Here is a 14,569-nt window from a genome sequence, read left to right on the forward strand (position 1 = left end):
TTTTATTATGCTCTTTGAGCTTCTTTAAATTGTTAAAACAATTATTACTTTGGTGTGCCTGGATTTTCCGGCCTTTTCCTGACGTCGCCGTACTGAGGATCCAGACGAGTTTACCCTGGAGTTTCTCGCGTATCAAACAGTGAGCGTGATTTAATTTGTGAGTGCACGCATAGTTTTTCGATTCATTTCTCCGGTGGCCATTTTGGACACGGTTTGAGTGTTAAGATTCGAGCCTTTTGCCTTCGGGACGCGGCATTCAGCGGCCTTTGGCCTCATTCCTTTCTTTTCATTATTGAATATTAATTATTTCATTCATATTGTTGCCGTTTATCGGTTTTGATTTTGGAACTTTGTTCAATTTCTTCATTCGTGTGGCTCTCGCGTCGTCGTCGCTTGCGGGTGATCCTCGTGTCTTAGCGTCTCCCACGCATCTCTGAAGTTATTATTTCTTTTTGTTAATTAGTATCACTAGGTTAATTACATTTTTTTGGGTTGTATAGCGTCTTTGCTCGCGGGAGTCCTCTCCCGCACGTGTAAAAGATCAGACTTAACTCATTGGATTAAAAATATATTTTTTTTGTGTTGTAAAAGTTTGCATATTGTTGAGTTCCGCTCATTGTAGCCTATTCCCACACGCCTCCGTGGTTATCTGAGCTAGTCGTGGAACGCGGCTCAACGGTGTGACCTTGTCCTTTGGTGGTTAAAAGGCCTGGCGCCCTTTTCGGCATTTTGTCTCCTCTCGTTATTCCCGTCGTTCTAATTCCGGGTTGAGAAAGTCCAAAAGGGTCGCTGAATGTTCGTAGAGAACCACGCGTCTGAATCCCGCAGACGCGCTTGGAAAAATACCTCACAACGTATATAGTGGAGATCTGTGAGCACCTGGTGTAAGGTATCATTCCAGGTTTTTGCAGCCTGTTTCAGCCCGTAGATTGATTTGTTCAAGTGACATCACCAATCTGGATGTTGTTGATCAGCATACCCAGGTGGTTGCTGCATGTAAATTGTTTCAGTGATTTTTCCATGAAGGAAAGCGGTCTTCACATCGAGGTGTTTTACATGGAGGCCTTTCATCCCTGCAAGAGACAGTAGAATCCTGACAGTGGTTGTTTTGACCACGGGTGCGAATACCTCGTCGTAGTCAGTACCGTATTTTTGCGAAAAAACTTGCGCTTTTCATGTGCCTGTAGTTCGTTCCAAATGGCTTCTTTCCATTCTTCTGCATGGAGGCCGTTGACTGCTTCTTCGAATCTCCTAGGTTCGATTGGGTCAACATCATTTTCGTGATCGTAAGTCCATTCGTTGTCTTCATTCGTTTGTTGTTTATCCAGTCGCCGAGCGAGGGAAATATCTTCAGTTTCTTCATACTCTGAATTGGAGCTTTCAGTTGTCGTTTCTCCTGGATGTTCTGTCAGATCTGGGGAATTTTCTGAGGTGCCTGGAGTCTCGTGGACTCTTATCGTGGGGTTTTTCGGATGTTTTGGGCTGTCTGGATTAACGTGGGTCCTCGTCATGGGGATTGTTTCATCGGTACAGTCTTCAGGTAGATAGACAATATTATTTTCCAGGTTTCTTGGTCCTCCTCCCGTATTGGCGTTGTGGTTAGATGAGTCAATTTTTGCTTCAGTTCGTGATTGCTCCATGAATGTGACGTCCCGCCTGGTTATAATTTTTCCTGTTCCTTTCTCTATCAATTTGTAGCCTTTTGAGTTTTCTGGATATCCGAGGAAAATACAGTTATAAGTTTTTTCATTCAGTTTGTGTCTCTTCTGTTTTGGGATGTGAGCTAATGCTCGGCATCCAAAGGTCCTGAAGTTTTTAACATCTGGCTTCTTACCTGTCCAGAGTTCATATGGAGTCTTCGATTTTGATCTCGTGGGTAATCTGTTCTGGAGATACGTTGCGTTTACGACGGCCTCACCCCAAAATGTCTCATGGGATTTTGCATCGATCAGCATTGTGCTCACTGCTTCCATTAAATACCTGTTCTTACGTTCGGCGACGCCGTTTTGCTCAGGTTTTTCAAGTCATGTCCCATGTATTCTCCTCTTCTGTCGGATCTAAATATTTTTGGTTTCTTTTCAAATTGTGTTTAGAAAAGTTTGATAAAATGTTTAATTACTAGTTCCGCTTGAGACTTGTGTGTTAGTAGATAAGATTGTATGTATCTACTGAAGTCGTCAATCAGTGTCATGACATACCTGCCTCCGCCTGGTGTAGCTGTTTGCATTGGTCCACACAGATCGGTGTGTATTAGTTCCAGAGGTCCCGTAGAAGATGACTTGGATTAGTTTGGAAATGGTTTCCTACTGATTTTTCCTCTAATGCAGGGCTCGCAGACTTAGGTGATCGGACAGTCATCAATTTTTATTCCATCTGCCAAACTTTTGTTGACCAGTCGTCTTATCGCCTTCGGATCTCGGTGTGCAAATCTCGTATGCCAATGGTGAATGCAATCGTCTGGATGATGAGTCATGACAGCAAATGCGTATTCGGGGGTTCTTAGTTTGTACATGTGGCCAGTTCCGTCCCGATTGCAATTTCATTACTGTCTTTAAAAATTGACATTCGGTTGTTTTTCATTTTTACCTGGTAACCTTGTTTATCTAGAGCACCAATCGATATGAGTCCAGACTCAAATTCTGGAATATACAAAACTCTTTCTAGCCGCAGCATGCTTCTCTCTCCTTCTCTCGTTAAGCATTCGATTTTTCCTTTTCCTCTACCGTAGCATGAGTGACCATTGGCTACCATCACCTTTGAGGTGTATGTGTTGTCGATCTCAGTGAAGAAAGTGATATCATTAGTCATGTGATAGTCATAGTCATAGTGATATCAAAGTCAAGAGTCACGAGGGTCACTTGAAGGAAGATTCAAACGTCATGAGGGTCACTTGAAGGAAAAGTCAAACCTCACGAGGATCACTTGGGGGAAGAGCCAAACTTCACACGGGTCACTTGGGGCCCGTGAGTCGTTGGGGGGGTGAGTCAAACGTCACAAGGATCACTTGCGAATGGCCAAACGTCACGAGGGTCATTTGCGGATGGTCAAACGTTAGAAGGGTGCCTTGGGGGAGAGTCAAACGTCATAAGGGTCATTTGCGGCTGGTCAAACGTCACGAGGGTCATTTAGGCGAGAGTCAAACGTCACAAGAGAGACTTGTGGGACAGTCAAACGTCACGAAAATCACTTGGGGTAGAGTCCAACGTTGCGAGGGTCATTTGGGCTAGAGTCAAACTTCACAAAGGTCACTTGCGGATGGTCAAACGTCACAAAAGTCACTAGGGAAAAATCACAATAGTTTTCGGGGTAAATTTGAATTATTGACAATTCAAGAGATGCAATATTTCAGATAGCCTAGAAGCTTGACAACAACAGAAACAATTACCAAAGTTGCTACTTACACAATACACATGGTGTTAAATGAGACATCCATAATTTCACAATTGTCCCTACATTGGCTTTTTCCACTTGTAATTCTCATGAGCCTTGTGAGCCTCAGACTCTAATAGTATAGTATGACATTTTTTACGAGGGGGTTATGTTGCCCTCGCCTTCGGCTCGGGTAACATAACCCCGAGTTAAAATGTCATCGCAAACTCCCGCGTGGCATATACTATTTTTTGTGACACCTGTCGCGAGTTTTTCGCACTATTATTTAACGAATAGAAGTTGATAAAATCATGTAAACATTGAAAACTGTCAGTTGCAATGTGAACTGAGAGTATTCTAGTTGACCGTCGGATGGAGTCTGTAGTAGAAGTATCTAGATAATAAGAGAAGGCGCAAAACTTCAAGTAATGCAGCACATTAAGAACACAAATCGTGCTGTTTTTTTTTATTAATTCATTATAGATATAGAATATATTCTGTTCAAAAGATATTACGATTTTGACATATGATGCATTATTTACTTTTTGGATGTGGATATTATTGATTGTCATGTTTTGTAAGGAGCCATTTGATAGCATGGATACATTATTATTAATATTATCAGCAAGTGGAGTATTACCATTAGTTTCATTTAATATTCTCTTCAGGGGCACTTGATTGGTAGAGTTTACAGTACTCGAAGTACTGGGGATACATTGATTGGCGATGCGGGGGAATACTTGACTCGTATTTACCAGAGACTCTCCCACATAACCTTGAGCGATGGTAGCCGATTTCCAGCCCCCATGTTTCATTAAGATAGTAGTACTAGTATCCGAATCAGCAAGCAATGTCGCCGAAGTTGTTCTAAACGCGTGACCTGTATATCTCTGGATTTTATCAATTGGTAGAAATGTTGCCATTTCTTTGGGTATCTGCGAGAATTTGTTTTTCCCCGCTGGCTGACGCTTACATTTTGCATTCAAATATTGCAAGATACACCCCCCCCCCGGCCGTCGGACACGGGTGAAAATTTAAATTTTTTATTACAACATTTCTGGGGCCCTCCGAGGGTTTCATTAGCACCAGAATCGTTAGTAGATACAGAATCAACGTTTACTCGGCAGAAAAATTCGATTTTGCCGAAAGTCGACTTGCCCCCTGAAAAAATCCTACGTCTGACACTTTGGCCCCAGGTGAAAAAAAAAATTGTTTTTTTACTTTTTCCAAATACTATTGAGAGTTTCGGATAGCTCGTCGCTTAAGTCATCTGGAAAACCCGCAAATCTGACCCTTTGGCTCTGGGTGAAAAAAAAAATTTTTCAGTTTTCACTTTTTCCACATACTTGTGAGAGTTTTGAATAGCCCGTCGCTTAAATCATTGGAATCAACGTTTAATCGGCGAAAAAATTAGATTTTGCCGAAAGTCGACTTTCCCCGAAAAAAGCCCAGGTCTGATACTTTGGCCCCGGGTGAAGAATAGTATATTATGTCATCAGGCGATACAAGTATTATCGCCTTCGGCTCGGATTGTAATGCCACATTCGTCAGATAATGCTTTTATCGCCGTGTGGCATATGATATTTTATGTCGGTGGGTGCGAAAAACGCGATCTAACCGAGCGAAGCGAGATTAGAATTGCGATTTTTTCGGGCCTAACGACATAAAAGTATTTTCTGACGAATGTGACTTGAAAAATACTTTTACTCCCTAGGGGCACAATATACTATTTTCATTTCTACATTTCTGAGCCCTCTGAGGGTTTTATTAGCATTAGAGGGGTCAATAAATACGGAATCGACATTCACTTGATGAAAAAATTCTATTTTGGCGGAAGTCCACTTTCCCTCGGGAAAAATCCAAGATCGGACACTTTGGCGCCGGGTAAAAATTCAAATTTTTTTATTTCGACAGATCTGACACCTCTAGATAATTTTTAGTACCCAATAATTGCGGCTGGTGGTGAACGAGCGTGTTGTTATGTGCAGGCATATGCGCAGATGACCATAACAAGAAACTCCCAAGGGAGTTCGGGCTAGATTGTAGCCCCGGCAGCTGACTACATAATGTGCGTTCAAACGTGCAGGTATGACAAAAAAATAATTTTATTTTCCTTCAAGTGACCCTCGTGAGGTTTGATTGTTTCTTCAAGTGACCCTCCTTATGTTTGTCTCTCCCTCAAGGCACCCTCCTAACGTTTCACCACCCACAAGTGACCCTTATAACGTTTGACTTCCCTCCCAAATGACCCTTGTGAAGTTTGACTTTCCACCAAGTGACCCTCGTGACGTTTGACCATCACATGGCTACGGCCATGGCCATTTTTGCACGTGAAAGGATGGAAATCCAACGTTATCATTTGTTGGCCCTGAAAAGGGCCGATTTTTATCATTGCCCTGAAAAGGACAGTTTTCTCCATGATCCTAAAGAACATTCTCCACTTGTCCTCCGCAAGCTGCAATGCAGAGTCTTAATCGTTCAGAAGATTCTCCCTCATGCGTTGTAGCTCTTCGGGAGTGACAGTGGCTACTGCAGCGTGCAACAGTGCAGTCATCTCCTCCTGATTTCCTAGATTGTGAGGATATATCCCGGACTCCAGAGTACCCCACAAGAAGAAATCCAGTGGAGTGAGGTCTGGAGACCGCGGGGGCCAAGCCACAGGTGGATGGCGACGTCCACCCCTGGCCCGATGGTTCCGGTTCCCTATCCAGCGATCCGGAAACCACTCATTCAGCTGGTCCACTACTGCCACGCACGTATGAGCTGGAGCCCCATCGTGCTGGAACCAAATATCTCTGTCACCAGGACCGTCACCGATGACAGTTACAAGGCGATCTTGCAAAAATCCCAAGTAATTGCCACCCTGAAACAAAAAAAAATACAATAATTATTCGAGTGGTAATGAAATCATACAGAGTGAAAAATAGAATAAGGGCCTCAGTGTTGATTTAGCATTGGTTCGCTGTCCCGTTCACACTAAACGGTGTTCCAGAAAGTCCACACCATGAACGGTGTAGGATAAAGAAAAAATACTTAAGTCGAGACGTCCTGGTAAGTGATAAATGTGGACTTCATCACCAATGATTCCTCCACAGATGTTCATACTGTTCCAACAATACTGATAGTTCGATTCTTTCGCGAGACGAGGATTTTCAGTAGCTCAATGATGCTCATTGTGCTGATTGATAATCCCCTTTCTCACGAAAAATTTCTCATCTGTCCAGCGAACGTTACGTATGAAATCGGGATCGCGACTTCTGTCAAGGAGCCATTGGCAGAACTCCACACGCTTCGGCAAATCCTCCGCTTTCAGCTCCTGAACACGCGTGTACTTCCGTGGATGGAAACCTTCACTTTTCATCACACGATGAGACGTGGAACGGTCCGTGTGTAATGTGGATGCGATTCCCCGGATGGACATTCCTGGATATTCCTCGACACACTCGAGAATTTCCGCCTCCAACTCCACGTGACCTGCTGGTCTTGGGCGCCCTCCGCCGTGCCTTGGGAGGACGTTACCCTCCCTCAGCCGTTGAAAAGCATCCCTGAAGGTACGTGGATCAGGCACTACACGATTTGGGAACTGATCCGCGTAGATTCGAGCAGCTTTCGCCCCATTGCCCCCTGCAACACCATAAACTACCACCATATCTGCGTATTCCGCTGCTGTGAATCGAACCATTTTCACGATGTGTATCGCATGGAAATCACAATACGAATGACCACGTCGAATAAAAGAATTAACAAAATCGGAAAAACAAATAAGTTGTGAGCGAGCTCACGTATTTCCCAAAAGAACTTCTTTGTTTTTTCATTTGTTTTTCCGATTTTGTTAATTCTTTTATTCGACGTGGTCATTCGTATTGTGATTTCCGTGTGATATACATCGTGAAAATGGTTCGATTCACCGCAGCGAAATACGCAGATATGGTGGCAGTTTATAGTGTTGCGGGGGGCAATGGGGCGGAAGCTGCTCGAATCTACGCAGAGCAGTTCCCAAATAGTGTGCTGCCTGATCCACGTACCTTCAGGAAGGCTTTTCAACGGCTGAGGGAGGGTAACGTCCGCCCAAGGCACGGCGAAGGGCGCCCAAGACAAGCAGGTCACGTGAAGTTGGAGGAAGGAATTCTGGAGTGTGTCGAGGAATATCCAGGGATGTCCATCCGGGGAATCGCATCCGCATTACACACGGACCGTTCCACGGTTCATCGTGTGATTAAAAGTGTAGGTATCCATCCATGGAAGTACACGCGTGTTCAGGAGCTGAAAGCGGAGGATTTGCCGAAGCGTGTGGAGTTCTGCCAATGGCTCCTTGACAGAAGTCGCGATCCCGATTTCATATGCAACGTTTGCTGGACAGATGAGAAACTTTTCGTGAGAAAGGGGATTATCAATCAGCGCAATGAGCATCATTGGGCTATTGAAAATCCTGGTCTCGCGGAAGAATCGAACTATTAGTATCGTTGGGACAATATGAACATGTGGGGAANGAAATCGGGATCGCGACTTCTGTCAAGGAGCCATTGGCAGAACTCCACACGCTTCGGCAAATCCTCCGCTTTCAGCTCCTGAACACGCGTGTACTTCCGTGGATGGAAACCTTCACTTTTCATCACACGATGAGACGTGGAACGGTCCGTGTGTAATGTGGATGCGATTCCCCGGATGGACATTCCTGGATATTCCTCGACACACTCGAGAATTTCCGCCTCCAACTCCACGTGACCTGCTGGTCTTGGGCGCCCTCCGCCGTGCCTTGGGAGGACGTTACCCTCCCTCAGCCGTTGAAAAGCATCCCTGAAGGTACGTGGATCAGGCACTACACGATTTGGGAACTGATCCGCGTAGATTCGAGCAGCTTTCGCCCCATTGCCCCCTGCAACACCATAAACTACCACCATATCTGCGTATTCCGCTGCTGTGAATCGAACCATTTTCACGATGTGTATCGCATGGAAATCACAATACGAATGACCACGTCGAATAAAAGAATTAACAAAATCGGAAAAACAAATAAGTTGTGAGCGAGCTCACGTATTTCCCAAAAGAACTTCTTTGTTTTTTCATTTGTTTTTCCGATTTTGTTAATTCTTTTATTCGACGTGGTCATTCGTATTGTGATTTCCGTGTGATATACATCGTGAAAATGGTTCGATTCACCGCAGCGAAATACGCAGATATGGTGGCAGTTTATAGTGTTGCGGGGGGCAATGGGGCGGAAGCTGCTCGAATCTACGCAGAGCAGTTCCCAAATAGTGTGCTGCCTGATCCACGTACCTTCAGGAAGGCTTTTCAACGGCTGAGGGAGGGTAACGTCCGCCCAAGGCACGGCGAAGGGCGCCCAAGACAAGCAGGTCACGTGAAGTTGGAGGAAGGAATTCTGGAGTGTGTCGAGGAATATCCAGGGATGTCCATCCGGGGAATCGCATCCGCATTACACACGGACCGTTCCACGGTTCATCGTGTGATTAAAAGTGTAGGTATCCATCCATAGAAGTACACGCGTGTTCAGGAGCTGAAAGCGGAGGATTTGCCGAAGCGTGTGGAGTTCTGCCAATGGCTCCTTGACAGAAGTCGCGATCCCGATTTCATATGCAACGTTTGCTGGACAGATGAGAAACTTTTCGTGAGAAAGGGGATTATCAATCAGCGCAATGAGCATCATTGGGCTATTGAAAATCCTGGTCTCGCGGAAGAATCGAACTATTAGTATCGTTGGGACAATATGAACATGTGGGGAAGAATCATTGGTGATGAAGTCCACATTTATCACTTACCAGGACGTCTCGACGTAAGTATTTTTGCTGTATCCTACACGGCAAAAAATGGAAAAATGGCTCCGTGTTAATTTACCATTAATTTCCTGTCCAATTCACTCCGAACGGTGTCCCAGAAAGTCCATACCATGGACGGTGTGGACTTTCTGGGACCCCGCTTAGCGTGAGCGGGACAGGGAACCAATGCTAAATCAATACTGAGGCCATTATTCTATTTTTCACTCTGTATGATTTCATTATCAGTTGAGTAATTATTGTAATTTTTTTTTGTTTCAGGGTGGCAATTACTTGGGATTTTTGCAAGATCGCCTTGTAACTGTCGTCGGTGACGGTCCTGGTGACAGAGATATTTGATTCCAGCATNTCAGGAAGGCTTTTCAACGGCTGAGGGAGGGTAACGTCCGCCCAAGGCACGGCGAAGGGCGCCCAAGACAAGCAGGTCACGTGAAGTTGGAGGAAGGAATTCTGGAGTGTGTCGAGGAATATCCAGGGATGTCCATCCGGGGAATCGCATCCGCATTACACACGGACCGTTCCACGGTTCATCGTGTGATTAAAAGTGTAGGTATCCATCCATAGAAGTACACGCGTGTTCAGGAGCTGAAAGCGGAGGATTTGCCGAAGCGTGTGGAGTTCTGCCAATGGCTCCTTGACAGAAGTCGCGATCCCGATTTCATATGCAACGTTTGCTGGACAGATGAGAAACTTTTCGTGAGAAAGGGGATTATCAATCAGCGCAATGAGCATCATTGGGCTATTGAAAATCCTGGTCTCGCGGAAGAATCGAACTATTAGTATCGTTGGGACAATATGAACATGTGGGGAAGAATCATTGGTGATGAAGTCCACATTTATCACTTACCAGGACGTCTCGACGTAAGTATTTTTGCTGTATCCTACACGGCAAAAAATGGAAAAATGGCTCCGTGTTAATTTACCATTAATTTCCTGTCCAATTCACTCCGAACGGTGTCCCAGAAAGTCCATACCATGGACGGTGTGGACTTTCTGGGACCCCGCTTAGCGTGAGCGGGACAGGGAACCAATGCTAAATCAATACTGAGGCCATTATTCTATTTTTCACTCTGTATGATTTCATTATCAGTTGAGTAATTATTGTAATTTTTTTTTGTTTCAGGGTGGCAATTACTTGGGATTTTTGCAAGATCGCCTTGTAACTGTCGTCGGTGACGGTCCTGGTGACAGAGATATTTGATTCCAGCATGATGGGGCTCCAGCTCATACGTGCGTGGCAGTAGTGGACCAGCTGAATGAGTGGTTTCCGGATCGCTGGATAGGGAACCGGAACGATCGGGACAGGGGTGGACGTCGCCATCCAACTGTGGCTTGGCTCCCGCGATCTCCAGACCTCACTCCACTGGATTTCTTCTTGTGGAATACTCTGGAGTCCCGGATATACCCTCACAATCCAGGAAATCAGGGGGAGATGACTGCCCTGTTGCACGCTGCAGTAGCCACTATCACTCCCGAAGAGCTACAACGCATGAGAGAATCATGGAGAAAACTGTCCTTTTTAGGACAATGATAAAAATCGGCCCTTTTCAGGGCCACCAAATAATAACGTTGGATTTCCATCCTTTCACCGTAGCCATGTGATGGTTAAACGTCACGACGGTCACTTGGTGGAACGTCAAATTTCACAAGGGTCATTTGGGAGGGAAGTGAAACGTTATAAGGGTCACTTGTGGGTGGTCAAACGTTAGGAGGGTGTCTTGAGGGAGAAACAAACGTAAGGAGGGTCACTTGAAGAAACAATCAAACCTCACGAGGGTCACTTGAAAAATAAAAATCATTTTTAGAATCTGAGGCTCACAAGGCTCATGAGAATTACAAGTGGAAAAAGCCAATGTAGGGACAATTGTGAAATTATGGATGTCTCATTTAACACCATGTGTATTGTGTAAGTAGCAACTTTGGAAATTGTTTCTGTTGTTGTCAAGCTTCTAGGCTATCTGAAATATTGCAGCTCTTGAATTGTCAGTAATTCAAATTTTTCCCGAAAACTATTATGATTTTCCCTAGTGACTTTTGTGACGTTTGACCATCCGCAAGTGACCCTTGTGAAGTTTGACTCTTCTCCAAATGACCCTCGTAACGTTTGACTCTGCCCCAAGTGAATTTCGTGACGTTTGACTGTCCCGCAAGTCTCTCTTGTGACGTTTGACTCTCGCCTAAATGACCCTCGTGACGTTTGACCAGCCGCAAATGACCCTTATGAATTTTGACTCTCCCCCAAGGCACCCTTCTAACGTTTGACCATCCGCAAATAACCCTCGTGACGTTTGGCCATTCGCAAATGACCCTTGTGACGTTTGACTCTCCCCCCAAGTGACCCTCGTGACGTTTGACAATCCCCAATGTCCATCCCATAGCTACGACCATGGCCAAATGTCCAAATAAACAATTGTCTTAAAAATGGGAAAGGGACGGGCTCTGATTTTCGTAAATTTTTTTGTTGAAAAACACTTTTTTACAATTATCTTGTAAACAAATGGGTTTACTGTTGAAGATTATGGAATATACGAGTAGGATAGTACACAAGTATAAGTAGACTCAAACTTGTAATAACACGTGTTTATTACACGGCTGATTATACACGACTGACTCACAGAGTGATGTAAGAATTTCTCATACAGCCTGAAAATATATATATATATATATATATATATATATATATATATCTTTCTATATGAGTGTGCGATCACTATCTTCAACACTTCCCCTCACTGGTGCAATGTTGGACGTTCCGTAGTTAGTCCAATCATGGTTGCCAGTGTTTTTGTTCTCCGTGCTCCAAGCGGTTTAGTGAGGATGTCAGCTACATTCATCTCTGTAGGGCAACATTTAATATTTAGAATATTTTCTTTTAATAATTCCTTTGTTTTCATAAATTTCGGGTCAATGTTCTTTGACCGTGAACTTCTTCCTTCATTGATTAGAATGTTCGTGCAGCTCTGATTATCTTCGTCTATGATTGTAGGCTGATTTTGCGTCTTATGGAAGAACTCGAGGAGTTTTGGGAGTCAAATGCACTCTGTAGATGGTTTATACAACGCAACAATTTCTGCTTCAGTTGATGAGGTTGTCATACATTCTTGTCTTTTGCTGGCCCAGCTGATCGTTCCACCGAGATCTTTGAATATGTATCCTGAGTTGGATTGCCTAGTTTCTCGATCTTCTGCCCATTTGGCGTCAGCGTAGCCAACAAGTTTTAATTCATCGTCATGGCGGTTGCTGAGCTTGAATTCATAGTGTATGGTTCCTTTGAGATATCTGCAAATCCTTTGAAGCTCTTCCCAGTCAACTTGTGTAATTCCCTTAATGTGCTGAGCCAGTATAGCCACTGGTGCTGCTATGTCATGCCTGGTATTAATTGAGAGGTACAACAGGGCTCCAATCAGCTTGTCGTAATATTTATTCATTATTTTTGATGAATCGGCTCTGAGTTTCTCGTAGCCAGTGTCCATTGGATGGCTTGAGGGTTTTGCATTCTCAAGTCTTGCACGTGCTAGTATTTTCTTGATGTAGTTGATCTGGTTGATGGCAAATTCCCCGTCGTCGTTTCTGTGTACTTCAATCCCCAGGTAATAGCTCATGTTTCCAAGATCGGTGAGACAAAATTTCTCGTTTAATGCTGCCTTTATGCTCTCAATCCTCTGGAGAGAACTTCCTGCTATGATGATATCATCGACGTGCACAATCAGATAGGTGAGGATTCTCTGTCCATGTTTGTATAGACAAGGATCTTCAGGACAGGGTTGGAAGCCGTAGCTGGTCAGCAGCTCGTTTTGGACTTGATTCCATTTTCTGGCGGCTTGCTTCAGTCCATATATGCATCGATTGAGTCTGCATCCCCAATCTTCATGTTTTTAATTTTGGACTCCTGGTGGTTGTTGCATGTATATGATTTCCTTCAATGGGCCGTTTAGAAATGCGGTTTTTACATCTAGGTGTTTGACATGATATTTATTACTCCCTGCAATAGATGATAGAGTTCTCATAGTCATTCCCGTGACTACCGGAGCAAACACTGCGTCGTAATCAACAGCATATTTTTGTGAGAAACCCTGGGCCACCAGTCTTGCCTTGAACCTATCAGGTTTTCCATCTGAAGTCCTCTTTATTTTAAAGACCCATTTGCAGCCGATCATCGATTTTCCGTTTGGAACAGGTTCAAGATCTCAGGTTTCGTTCTCCTCCAGCGACTTTAGCTCCTCCTTCATAGCTATCTTCCATTGCTCCTGGTGTGGTCCATTGATGGCCTCTTCGTAGGTCTTGGGTTCGATCTCATCGGCGAGTACTTCATTATCATAGATGTATTCATACTCCTGTTGATCATTATTCAAATGTTTAATTCTTTCTGCAATAGGAATATCCTCGGCATCGTTGTAATCATCGTCAGAATTGCCCTGTTCGGCTTCCGTTGAAGTGGATGGTTCATTCCGTATGGAGTTATACTGTGGAGCTTCCCCTGGAGTGCATAACTGAACTTCGGTGGTGTTGGATTTTCCCTTTGCCATTGGTTCATATGACATGTCAGAGGGAATATATGTAATTTCTTTAGTTGCATCTTTGAGCTTTTTCTGTGTCGCAGGTTCATTTTCGAGTAAAGGATCAGCTAAGTCGTACATTTCTCCCTCAGCGCGAGATTCTTCGATGAATGTTACCTTTCTGCTCGCGATGATTTTTCGAGTTGATGTATCTAGCAGCCTGTAACCCTTCGATCCTTCAGGGTATCCGATGAAAATGCATTTTCGGTCTTTGGCATTCAAGTTGGTTCCATTTTTATTTGGAATATGTGCGTAGGCTTTACATCCAAGTACTTTCAAATGGTTAACATTTGGTTGCTTGTTGTGTCAGAGCTGGTAGGGGGTTGCTTGTCTTGCTCTTGTGGGGAGTCTCTTCTGCAAGTATGTGGCAGTCATGACCGCTTCTCCCCAGTATGTGTGTGGAAGTCTCGCATCAGCCAGCATGGTCCTCACTGCCTCCATCAGGTACCGATTCTTGCTTTCGGCTACGCCGTTCTGTTCTGGAGTGTATGGCATGGTATGTTGAAATTTTATCCCTCGACGTTTCAGGTTCTCTTTCAGATCGTTCCCGAAGTATTCTCCTCCTCGATCCGATCTGAATGCCTTTGGTGTTTTCCCGTGCTGATTTTTGCTAAGTTGAACAAATTGTTTTATGACTAGTTCTGCCTGTGATTTGTGAGTTAAAAGGAATGTGTGAGTGTATCTACTGACGTCATCAATTAGAGTCATGACATACTTGCTTCCCCCAGGTGTTGCTGTTGCCATTGGTCCACATAGGTCTGTATGTATGAGATTTAGAGGTTGTTCGGTTATTGTCGGTGATGCTTTGGGGAATGGCTTCCTAGAGATCTTCCCCTTGACGCAGAATTCACA

At 44.3% G+C, this 14,569-nt stretch overlaps 1 protein-coding gene across 1 annotated transcript; it reads right to left on the reverse strand.

The window, feature by feature from the left end:
- Window positions 1-12,190: 12,190 nt before the first annotated feature.
- On the reverse strand, window positions 12,191-13,318 carry LOC107042669 (uncharacterized mitochondrial protein AtMg00810-like). Its single transcript, XM_015263815.1, has 2 exons — window positions 13,187-13,318; window positions 12,191-12,985 (listed from the first exon to the last, which is right to left on the reverse strand). Exons 1-2 carry the CDS (start codon window positions 13,316-13,318, stop codon window positions 12,191-12,193), a joined length of 927 nt encoding a protein of 308 aa, XP_015119301.1.
- Window positions 13,319-14,569: the final 1,251 nt, after the last annotated feature.

The sequence above is a fragment of the Diachasma alloeum genome, unplaced genomic scaffold (genome assembly GCF_001412515.2).
Source record: "Diachasma alloeum isolate Michigan unplaced genomic scaffold, Dall2.0 Dall_scaffold_00499, whole genome shotgun sequence".
Taxonomy (NCBI): domain Eukaryota; kingdom Metazoa; phylum Arthropoda; class Insecta; order Hymenoptera; family Braconidae; genus Diachasma; species Diachasma alloeum.